Source organism: Dromiciops gliroides, chromosome 3 (assembly GCF_019393635.1).
Source record: "Dromiciops gliroides isolate mDroGli1 chromosome 3, mDroGli1.pri, whole genome shotgun sequence".
Taxonomy (NCBI): Eukaryota; Metazoa; Chordata; class Mammalia; order Microbiotheria; family Microbiotheriidae; genus Dromiciops; species Dromiciops gliroides.
In genome coordinates this window covers 470,529,015-470,541,287 of record NC_057863.1, presented here as the reverse complement: position 1 = coordinate 470,541,287, position 12,273 = coordinate 470,529,015, and the positions used below count along the sequence as shown (strand labels likewise).

Genomic DNA, 12,273 nt, shown 5'->3' with positions numbered 1-12,273 from the left:
AAGGAGATAGGCCAGGACCCCAACCCATGACACTTTAAAATGACAATGTTTCCATTCCAGTGCCCCTAGCTTTCATCCTAGAAAACAACACCTGGGGAGATGCAGGTGGTTATCATCAGATCTAGTGAAGACCCCTAAAAAGAAAATTTTTGTCGCTAAAGTCCTGTTAAATAGTTCAATATCAGAAACTGATAGGATTTCATCAGTGGAAATGACATTAGAGAAGATTATTACCATCTGCTTTTCCAAAGGACTATGGGACCTTTTATCCTAAGGACTATGGGACCTTTCCATTTGAATCCTTCCATATGTCTTTTCTTCCCCCATTAGAATGTAAGCTCCTTGAGGGCAGGGATTGACTTACTTTTTTATTGGTAGCCCCAGAGCTTAGCACAGTGCTTTGAGTAAGTGCTTATTAAATGCTTCATTCATTCATATATGTCCATGATATATTTTATTTGGCTTAACATCTGCATGTCAGTTGATAATAGGCCTGCCATGGCTTTTTTCAATTGCTACTGGCAACCCCAAAAATATGCAAAATACTAGATATAAATCACCATGAAATCCACACCCAGTTAGGACACTCATACATGCTATAAATGTTATAAGGCTTAAGAATAAATATGTACACTTATAAGTATACATATACACATGCTTATGCCTAACTGACAAGACCAAGGGAATGGTAGGAAACAAATTAGTGTCTTTGATAACTTCTTTATCAATAGGCATACTGGGCAAACATTTGCCATTATGATACATTTTCTTTAATTCAATCATACACACACACACAAAAGTCACTTTAATTTTATTTTCAAATTAATTACATTTCAATGATACACAAAAATGTCACTTGAGTTCAATTTCCAGATTAACAACCTGCAATCTATCATAGTATTTATTATAGTAGTGATATGCCTTATATAAAACCATCATATCATAGACATATCTCAGACTCTAAACACATACAGCATTGTTAATGTGTTTTGAGGCCAAGATATTTGTTTTATTTATCTACAATCAGATAATATTATTCGTTCATAAAGTATAATATTTGGACAGTTTCAAGTGAGGCTTAATAATCAAAATAGTTTCAAGTTATTTTACTTATGTCACAGGTAATGTCAAGATTCTAATGGAATGCAGTTGTGAAAACCAGTGACAACCTTTAAAAATTAGTAGCTAATTATCAAAAACAACCTATATATTTTATAACCTAAATATCTTAAAAGGCAATGGATACTTAACTCAATAATATTAATAACAATCTGACATAATGGAAACGAAATTATTTATGCTTTAAAATTCCATTATTTTGAACATGAAGATGACAATTTCTAATAACATGTATTCTAAAAAATTGGACATTTAAGAGATTTAAATTTCAGTAAACAATGCCTCAAAACCAGTGTATTTATAAGTATTTTACCCAATTCTATTGCTGTTGTACAATTAAATTTCCATAAAAACAAAGGTTAAAATGGAGTTATAAAGTGCAAGTCATTAATAGTTAAATGCAAAGAAAGTTTCAATAAATAAACAAACATTTCAAATTGTCAATAATTTTCTTGAGCTCCTGATCAACTATTGGTTTTTAAAAGACAAAGCATTTTAAAAATAAATACATTTTTATAACTATTTTCAACCATTGAGGCAATGCCAGTTTCTATAAAAGATATAGCTTGTAGTGAGACAGCTAGTTTCATGGAGCCTCAGTTCTTTCAATAATCAGTTATTTCCTTTGTCAGAAAAAAAGAATCTTAGAAAATGCTACCTGAAAATGTGTTTTGTTAGTACTAATTCTATTAAGGTGCTTCAGATTTTAGGTTAGCCACTGAACATTTAGAAGAGATTTAGGGCAGAGGAGAAATTTACAGATAAATAGTGCAAAACTATCAGGAGATAACTGACTTGGTTAATCCTTCTGATTACAAACTGAATTAGTTTACTATACTCCATATTATGCATAAACATCTATCTAATCTACTACTTTGTTTTCTAAAATAAATCAGTTACAAAATTTAACATTAGATGGAAGGTGATTTTCAAAAATCTCAGCTTTACAACTGAAAAAATATTTTAAGTACATAAAATAAAACAACCTTATCCAACCTTTTTGACAGTCTTTCTATAGTTGAGAAAGAAAAAATACTATTACTTTTGTTATAAGGAGACCATACATACTTTAAATTTTTTGAAAAATACTTTTAGAAATCATTAGATTTTTATGATACAGGTTAATTTGTAGGAGAAAAGTATTCCATTTTTGCTTAAATACTGAAGTTATATCCATTCAATAAGGCTTTGGTGGAGTTAATCCATAATATTTGCATCATTTACCTTTCTTCCCCAATTTGTCTTTCTTCTTGACTGTCTTAATATTGGTTTCTTTTTCATCTTTCTTCTCTGACTTGTCAATTACTTTATATTCCTCCAAGATGGCTTTTCCAGTTTGCTTTGCTGTTCTTGTCACCACAGCTTTGATACCGATGTTGTCAATATTAAATGCGGTGACACCAACATTGATGGCAGAATTCATTGCATTATCCGTGGCATGACCAGCATCAGTCCCATATCTTTAAGAAAAAATTAAGATACAGTGAAAGTATAAATATGAATTAGAACATTCCAAAATAGAATAAGATGAATAGTGTAAGTTACCTTTGAAAGGAAAAAAAAATCTCAGTTTCAATTTGATTGTTTTTAAAAGAGGATTAAATCACTTATGTGAAGCCAAGCCATATTTTTTCCAAGAGTAAGGCCATTCTGGGAAAATTAATTTCTATTTTTCTGTGAAGTATTTACTGACATTAAATCTAACAAAGCTTCACTACATCTTGAAACATGTTAATTAGTGAAGTTCTTTGGTTTCTTCTTCTAAAGGGTAAGTGAATTCTTCTCACAATCTAAAAATGGGGAAGATATAACTTTTATTTATATATCATGTTTCTGCTAATATAGATGAAATTTCAACTAACAAATTAGTTGTCAAATATTTGTAGTTCAACTATTTATTTCTCTGGGAAAATGCATTTTAACTTTAAACAAGGTCATAAATGGTAATCAAGTTCCCAGGTCAGTTAACAAAAAACTTAGTAGAAATGGCATCACCTATTCACTATTTGTAAAACTTTGTCTATGGAAAAATGCATTTCCAGCCTAAATTTAGAACCCTTGCAACAGATTTCTCATCCTACCCACTGAGCCAAAACAGCAGTGAGAATATTTTTATATCCTACCCCAGACAACTATTCTGTAGTAAGCTTTTTCTTTAGCTGCTTATCACTTTCTCATCTCTGACTCCTAATATCCTTCCCACCTCTATCCTTCTCTGGGGTGGCTGTTCATTTCTTCTTGCAGGAGTGAAATTGGTAAGGAAATGAGAAGTTAAAGGTCCAAGTGAAAAGGAATGATTCCTAGAACAGGATCTTCTAGGAGATACAAAAAGATGGGACAAAAGGCACAAAAAGAATAGAAAGGCTGAAGGCCTGGAAAGGGAGAATGGAACCTTTACTTCTGAAATAGGAAAAATGGTCTCATCTACATGGAATACAGAAAGGTTGAAGGAGCATTCTTTGGATGGCTACGGTCTTCCTCATTAAGTAGGAAGTCATGGAGAATGGGATAAAAGAGATAAAGAAGAGGATTGCCAAGTAGCACTGAAAGCCTGGTTGAGTCATGAATATGTAGTAGAATCAATTAGCTGGGTTCCATGATATTCTCCACCAAATCTGGCACTCTAGAAACACTGCTGAAGTACTTAAAGTAGCTGGCTGAGTTTATCCAAGTTTGGAGAAGGATTCTTAAGTACCAATAAGAACATGATGCAATTCAATTCCAGAGACATTAAACATCTACTATGTACAAAAGTTGAAGGGAAGTGTGTGTTAAAAGAATACATATCATGATGAGGACAAAAAGTAAATTCAGTAGAAATCATGGAGTGGGAAACTAAAATAAGAGGTCAGGATTCAGACTGAGGGGAATTTTAGAATTCAAATTTGGGATAAGTAGAAGTTCTGAATGATGGGGTACAAAGTGTGGCTATGTCTATAATAGAATGGAATCAAGGTCACTGGAGTTGAATTCAAAAATTGTATAGGCCAGAGTGTTAGAAAATTCATTAACATGGCCGCTATAAAAAGTCAAAATAAAAACATGTGGGATGTCACCTATAAGACTGATCAAGGATGAAAGTTAGTGTGGAAGAAAGGATGCTGTGGCTTCAAAAGATGAAAGTTTTTTGAATTTAGGGGAGATAAATAAGAGTCCAGAGAATGATCATCCTTCTTCTTCTGGTCCCAGAGAAGGAGCTGACTTTATTAAAGATAATTTTAAGGATAGTGACATCCTCAATAGAAGAACAAGTTTCAGTGAAGGTAAGTTGGTATGTTTAAAAAGTCCAGGATGCAATGGGGATTATTAAGGGAAGGAAAGAAAGGGATGCTAAAGGCTTTACAAATATCTCATTTGATTATTCACAAAAGAATGGGAACACTAAGTAGTATCCCCCCAATAGTGTAAGGGACTAGCACTTTTGAGCTAGATCCACAGGAGATATTGGAGGTAGTAATCATGAATTATTAGGATAACGGAGACAGAACATTGAAGTAGGCTTGGAAGACAATTTGTTGAAGCAATCAGATATAAATTCCAGATGTTAACACTCCAAGAATGTTGCCAACTGAGTAAAGAAATGCTGCTGTATCTACTATAAACAAAGGAAGTATTTGCCAATTTAAGAAGCAGCCTGTATTATATAAATGGAGTTCTCCTTGTTACAAGTTATCATCTTGATTATATTAAACCCTCTAGTATGTTGGGACTATTTTACAATACTTTTGCACTGAGCCTTAAGTAGTGATTGGTTGCTGCATTAACAAGGTAAGACTGGCTTACTTGTGTTAAGTTGTCTGGAATGACAACTTGTCTCATTCCTGGGCATCAACCTATGTGCAGCTTGAATGACTTCTGATGGTTCGGTGTCAGGTTAGTTGAGAAACTGATGAAAAACTGTGATTGTTTTTTCCCCAGTGAGAAATTATTCACATTCTTCTTTATGTAAATAGAAATAACTTATATTAAAAGGTACCATATGAAAATATATTTTGGCTCAATAAAAGAAGTACCTACTTCACAACTAGAGCTATTCAAAAAATCTACTACTCAATTTAGTAAATTCAATTCCTGTATAACTTCTCACTAACCTACCTAGCACAGTGAAAAATTATCAGAATAAAATTGAAACTATATTTCAAACAGAATCTTTTAAACAATCTCCCAAAACTGTATTTAGTAATGTTAGCATTAAAATAGAAATGATTATAATTGACCTAAGGCAGATAGAAGGTTCTCTTGTAACTTCTTATTGTCAAGAGCACCACCATTCTCATAGGCACCCAGAGCTGCAATCTAGGTGTCATCTTTACCTCACACACTCTCACTCTCCATATCCAATCAACTGTCAAGTCATGTTGATACTACCTTTTCAACATCACTCATAAAAGCCCCCTTTTCTCTTTATATTGCCACTAACCTGGTATAGTTGAATTATCGAAATAACCTGCTGATTGATCTCCCTGTCTCAAATCTCTCCTTAATCCATCCTCCACTAAACTATCAAAGTGATTTCTAAAGACCATGGAAATGGAGCAGCTAGGTGGTGAAGTAGCCAAAGCACAGGTCCTGGATTCAGGAGGACCTCAGTTCAAATCTGGCCTCAGAAACTTACTAGTTGTGTGACCCTGGGCAATTCACTTAACCCTCATTGCCCCACACAAAAAAATCAAAACAAAAACCAAACCAAAACCAAAACAAAAAAACTGAAGACCATGGAAGTTCATCCTCCAATCCTTCCCCCCTCATTTTTTTCAGTAAGCTCCAGTAGCTCCCTATTACTGCCAGGATTGAATATAAAATCTTATGTTTGGCACTGAAAGCCTTTCATTACCACCCCCAGCTCTCCCTCCCCCCACCCCCACCCTCCACCACTGCCTCTCCACTCACCTCCTGCCACTTTTCCAGTCTTTTTCTATCTATCCCTCTATGTACTCTGTGATCCAATGATATTGGTCCTCTTGCAGTTCCTTGTACAAGATACTCAGTCTCCTGACTCTCGGCATTTTCACTAGCTGTCTTCTGTGCCTGAAGTTCTCTCCTTTCTCATCTCCATCTAGTGGCTTCCTTTAAGTCCCAGGTAAAAGCACACCTTCTGCAAGCAGCCTTTCCTAGTGTCTATTAATGCCAGGGCTCTCTCTGGTATTCCATGCAGTTTCTATTATACAGCATTGTTTGCATGTTGCGTCCCCACTACACTCCTTGAGGGGATGAACTATCCTTTGCCTTTCTTTGCATCCCCAGCACTTAGCACAGTGCCTGGCACACAGGAGACAATGAATAGATGTTTGTTGATTTGATTTGTAAGTGGCCAAGTGGTGAGGACTCAGTGAATGGGTCTTAGGATTTTGTTTTTCAGACAGTGAAAGGTAAAGCATCTCTCTATTAATCTGCCTACTCAAAGATTTTGAAAAAAAGAGTAGAGGAAAAAGGGAAAAGAGTCCTTTTACAATGATTGATATCAATCCCTGGCAAAATTCTAGAATGAATTTAAGTAGATGGTTTTCAAGTAGTTAGAAAACAGTGTTGCAATGATTAGGAGCCAAGGAAGAATTGACTAAGATTAGATCATGCATGACAAGTTGATTTCCCTGCTTTTTTAGATAGGATTTATTAGATCAACAAATGAAGAAACTACGGGCATATTTATAAATTTATTTCAGCAAGGTGCTTCATAGTTCTTTAAATTTCATGCATGATTTGATATTGCTGACCACTCTCTCTCAATATTTTTTCCTCAAATGGTTTTTGTAATGTTGCCTTTTCATGGTTCTACCTTTCAATACTAAGTTTTGTTCTTCATTGGCTCCTTTTTCCCTGCCATGTAAGCATGAATGTTCCCTTAAGTCACTCTTCTAAACCTTCTTTTCCCTCTAATTCTATACTTTGTGCCTCTGTGATCTCATCTATTTCCCCATAACTTCATTTATCATCTCTATGAAAACAAATTTCATTTCTTTATCTCAAGCTCCAGCATCTCCCAAGACAAAATGCCATATCCCATAACTGACTGCTGGCACTACTCTAGACACAGCACTACACAGTGGGAAAACTCAAGCAAATCTGGCTTCATATCCTGTTTCTGAACGTTACCAGCTATGTGACACTGGGCAATCACTAGACTTCTTGGACTTGCAATTTCTACATCTCCAACATGAGAGTGATGCTCCTTACAAATGACATCTTCCTTATAAGGTTATTTTTGAGGCATAAACGAGATAATATATATAACACATTTTGCATACTTTTTTTTCCTTTTAGCTAGACTCATGAGTTCATCAGCATGTGCATGTGGATCACTACCTATACTGCACCTTAAAATCTTAGAGAGCTGCCGAAGAAACTGAATTTAAGTGCCTCGCCCAGGGTCACCAAATCAGTATATGACAGAGATGGGGATTGAACCCAGGTCTTCCTGACCTCAAGACCAGCTCTTTATCCATTATGGAACATTTAAGTTTCTTGCAAGCTTTAAAGTTACATAAGTCAATTGTTATGGACATTTTCCAGTGGCATCTTTTTTTTTTTTTTTTGGTGAGGCAATTGGGGTTAAGTGACTTGCCCAGGGTCACGCAGTGTGTAAGGCCAGATTTGAACTCAAGTCCTCCTGAATCCAGGGTGCTCTAACCACTGTGCCACCTAGCTGCCCCCCCAAGTGGCAGCTTAAGCTTAAATTGTTCCAAACTGAATTCATAACCAGCCCTTCCAAATCCCTTAGTATTTTTGATACCACCACTATCCTCTTAACTCAATTTTGACACTTCCTTCTCCTTTGTCTGATTATTTGTACAGTCCTAGTAATCTTACCTATATGATATGCCTTACATCCACATTCTCTTTCAGATTCTCATGACCTCTGGCCTGGATTATCCTAATAGCTTCTACACTGCCTCATCTCTCTGCGCCAATACATCCCTTACTCTGCTGCAAGAATGATCTAGTCTTCAATGCACAAGAGCCTGACCATGTTAATTTACTGCTCAAAAGTTTTCAGTGGCTCCCCACTGTTTACAGAATAAAATATAAACCCCTATGCCTGACATTCTCGACTTTCTGCAATATGGTTCCATCCCTATTTCATACTATTAAGCATCATGTACTTATCATTGTAACCACATTGGACTATTTACCCTTTCTCGGTATCTACTCTTACAAGTGGGCACTGACACAGATTTCCTACTGAGAATAGACACTCATATCTGCCTACTGAAATCTTTTTTTCTTCCTTACAAGTTCAGTTTGGGAGCTACCTCTTCTATGAAGTCTTCCTTCCCTGGTCTCTCTGCCTTGCTTAATGAAATCTAATATTCTCCACTGTAAAGCTCAAACTTGTACTTGCTTGTCTATGTGTCTTATCTCCTATTTATACTTTATATTGCTTGAGAAGTCACTATTTCTCAATTTTCATTCTTGTATATAGTACATAGTGCCTCACACAAAAAAGGCACTTAATACTGGCTTAATTAAGCTTGTTCTTCCAGACAAAAATGTGTAAAGAAATGTATGAGCTGAATAACTGCTAACAAAAATGTGATAATGAATAAAACACTGCTAACCTGGAAGGAGGTAGCTAAGCTATGTCCTTGAGCCTGTCCTGTTCAACACTGTCTTTATCCATGTCACTGATAAAAGAGAAGGCAATTTAGGAGGCATGCTGATACACTAAATAAAGTATAGCCAGAGGAGACTGACCATGGGGCTGGAAATCATAACACATGAGAAACAAATTTGCCTATACTGACCCTCCTCTGCAATGATGTTCTATTTTATAGTACCATATTCACACTTTATCTCTTCTACATTATTGTAAGCTTCTTAAAACAGAGACTTGTCTTCTTTTTATTTATTTATTTTTTTTAAGTGAGGCAACTGGGGTTAAGTGACTTGCCCAGGGTCACACAGCTAGTAAGTGTTAAGTGTCTGAGGCTGGATTTGAACTCAGGTACTCCTGACTCCAGGGCCAGTGCTCTATCCACTGTGTCACCTAGCTGCCCCCGAGACTTGTCTTCTGATCTTTGTATTTCCCAACATGGTACCCTGTCCATAAATGGCACTTAATATGTTTGTCCAATTTAATTGAATAAAAACTGATGTGCTGTAGGGGCTAGGAATATTTAACTTGGAGAAGAGAAAGCAACAGGGAGAACAAGACAGATACCTTCAAACATATAAAAGACTGTCATGTGGAAGAAGGACGTATTCTATGTGGCTCCAGAAAACAGAAAACACTGGGAGGCAGAATATGGGACTATACAAAGGGAGGAACTTTCTAACTATGCATTCATTAAACTGGGAAGCATGCTGCCTCAAAGTCACAGGTCCTTGTCACTATAAATGTTCCACCAGAGATTACATGGATTCCTGCATTAATAAAAGACTGGACTAGAATACCTCTAAGCTTCTTTCCAGCTCTAAGATTCTATGATCCTTCAATTTCCCATCTTCTTCCTTCCATCAAATTTACCTCCAAGTGCGACATTGTCTGAGTCTAGATTAGGAGGGACTTTCATTCAGCTGGATACAGCTTCTCCATCCCTTGCAAGTACCGATAGTGGGTCTTCAGGCTCAGAAGAAAATTCGTTGAACTGAATTCAGAATCCCAAAGGAAGTGTGTAGTTTTAATGACTCCCTAGTCTATGATATGGTAATAATAGGGGTTGACTCCTGTTTACCCAGGTAGAACTTGACAATCTGACAAAAGCAATTTGGTCTACTGATCTGACAAAGTGGTTATCACACATTGTGCAATATCACACTGTATAACAGGTAGAGTATTTGAAGGACACCTCAAAAGCAAAGATATATCTGAACACTGTTAATTTAAGGAATTCTATCATTTAAACATACCTTTTCTCCATGAATATGGCATTACTCTTATTACCATAAGTTTATAATAAAGATGGCACTAGGAAAATATTACAGAATCTCAGAGGTCATTTACTTTGGTCCATTATCTTGTTCAGGTATCCATTCTGTGACATCTCTCCTTAAAAACGTTTAGTGATGGAGAATTCACTACCACCCAATACTGACTATTCTACTCTGGAATAGCTCTAATTATTTTTTCTTACATTGAGCTAAAATCTTTCTCAGAAATTTCTACCTATTGCTTCTAGTCCTGGCTTCTGGGGCCAAATAGAACAACTTCCACAAGTCATCCCTTCAAATACTTGAAAACAAGGCAGCTATCACATCTGCCTCCTGTCTTTTCCTTACCAGTTCCTTCATCTGATTTTCATATAGCATGGAGTCCAGCACACTTATCCTGGTCATACTATAGTAGCTCAGATAAAATCCAATCAAAACTTAGGGAAAATCTTTATTAATTTATTAATCAATCAATGCTATACTTCTTACAGAAGTTTATTTTTCACTAAACTTACACTTCATGAAAATGGTTTTTGTTAGCATGAAATCTTACTGAGTGGAAAAAATGGGCTGGCTATATCTCTTTAAAGAATTAAGTGGGGGAAAAAGAAGCCTGACAGAGAAATTTAGAAACTGTACAGAAGATTAAGGTGAATTATTTGACAGATGATGTACTATAATTAGCTGTGCCAGGTTTAAGTTACTTATTGCTTTTCATGGTTGCTGCAGATCTTCAAGTTCCTATATCTAAAATAAGACAAAAATATTACTGTAACTGAGAAAATAAACTAGTCATTCATATCCTCTGAAAAACTGTTACAATTATCATCAATATAATTAATCAATACAGTTGAGTATATTAGACAATAGGTTAAAAAACAGTTAAAATGATTAGCATAATAATCATAATAACACCATAAACCTGCATTAAGTCAAATACAGTCCAATACCATAGTCAAAACTGTAAAAGCACAGAAAATGTCCTTTAACATAGGTGACCTTTTCAGTCACATTTTTGTCAAAAGTAAAAGATAATCTTGATTGTTAGCTGAGTAGAATACTGGCAATCAGATAAAAAAGCCTATACTTTATGCATTTTTCTCTTTTTTTGGAGGCATAATGCATATGCAATTTTTAAAATGTTCATTTTTTTCACTTGAGTTCCAAATTCTCTCCCTCCCCCCAGTTTCCCTCTCAACCATTGAAAAGGCAACCAGTATAAAACCCATGATACAAGTGAAGTCCTACAAAACTTATTTCTGTATTATCCATATATGCATATACAATTAGCCCAGTTTTACAAACCCAATTATGTTTTTATTTTTTCATTGGGGGTGCGGGGGGGGGGGTGGTACAGGGGTTAGATGAGAGAAGGGAGCTAGCAATAGTGCTGTCAAAAATAAAAAAAAGACAAGAGGATCAGGAAAGGCTACCTATAGAAGGGGACACATAACCTGAGCCCAGAAGGAAATACAAATTCTGAATGCAGGAGGTGAGAAAGGATTACATTCCATGCAGAGGAGTAAGCCCATGCAAAGGCATAGAGTGTAGATGATGGGATACTAAATATAGGTAACAGCAATTAGGACAGTTGGGTTGTAACACAAAGCATGAAGAATAGTGATGTGAAACAAGCAAGAACCAGACTGTGATGGCCTTTAAGTACCCAACTGAGGAGTTTACATTTTATGCTAGGGTCAAGAGGGAGTCATTGAAAGTTCAGGTAGGGAAGGTAGAAGGAAAGGGGGCGATGACATAGATGATATGGTCAGACTAGTCTTATTTTGACAACCTATATATTGGCAGTGCCCCTTCCTTAACTTAAAATTCCCTGGTTGGGAACTGTAGATTTAGATTATTCAATTTGTTTCTCAGGGAAATTGCCAAAACAACTTTATGGTGCAGTTTGGTTATAAAAGACTATAATGACAGCTCTTTCCATAAAATGATGACAACCAGGGCAACATTATGTGAGGCTAGTTTTACAATTCAAAGAGGTAAAGTTAAAGTTAAAAAACATTCAAACCATAGGATGATAAGGCTGGAAGGACCTTAGAGCTCATCTAGTGCACCTGTTCATTTTGCAGATAAAGAGACTAAGGCCCAGAAAAGTTAAGTGACATGACTATGTTTATTTACAATTTTTTCATCATAAATAATTACCTGCCCCTTGTTTGAGGAAAAAAAAATATTAGTAGAAAAATAAGACTCTGGCCCAATATTTAATAAAAAAAGCTGAACATCCACTTTCATTCAAGATTTCTACAAATGATATAAATTAACTGA

At 35.7% G+C, this 12,273-nt stretch overlaps 1 protein-coding gene across 5 annotated transcripts in view; it reads right to left on the bottom strand.

The window, feature by feature from the left end:
- Positions 1-794: 794 nt before the first annotated feature.
- Positions 795-12,273, bottom strand: part of SPART (spartin) — a 50,992-nt gene continuing 39,513 nt past the window's right edge. For 4 of the 5 annotated variants that reach the window (XM_043996198.1, XM_043996197.1, XM_043996200.1 and 1 more), the window contains one exon: positions 795-2,579. In XM_043996198.1, coding sequence (XP_043852133.1) covers positions 2,336-2,579 — 244 coding nt within the window. In that variant the 3' untranslated portion in view covers positions 795-2,335. Of the gene's footprint in view, positions 2,580-10,691; positions 10,735-12,273 lie in introns of all 5 variants that reach the window. The other variant, XM_043996201.1, reaches the window with a different exon arrangement.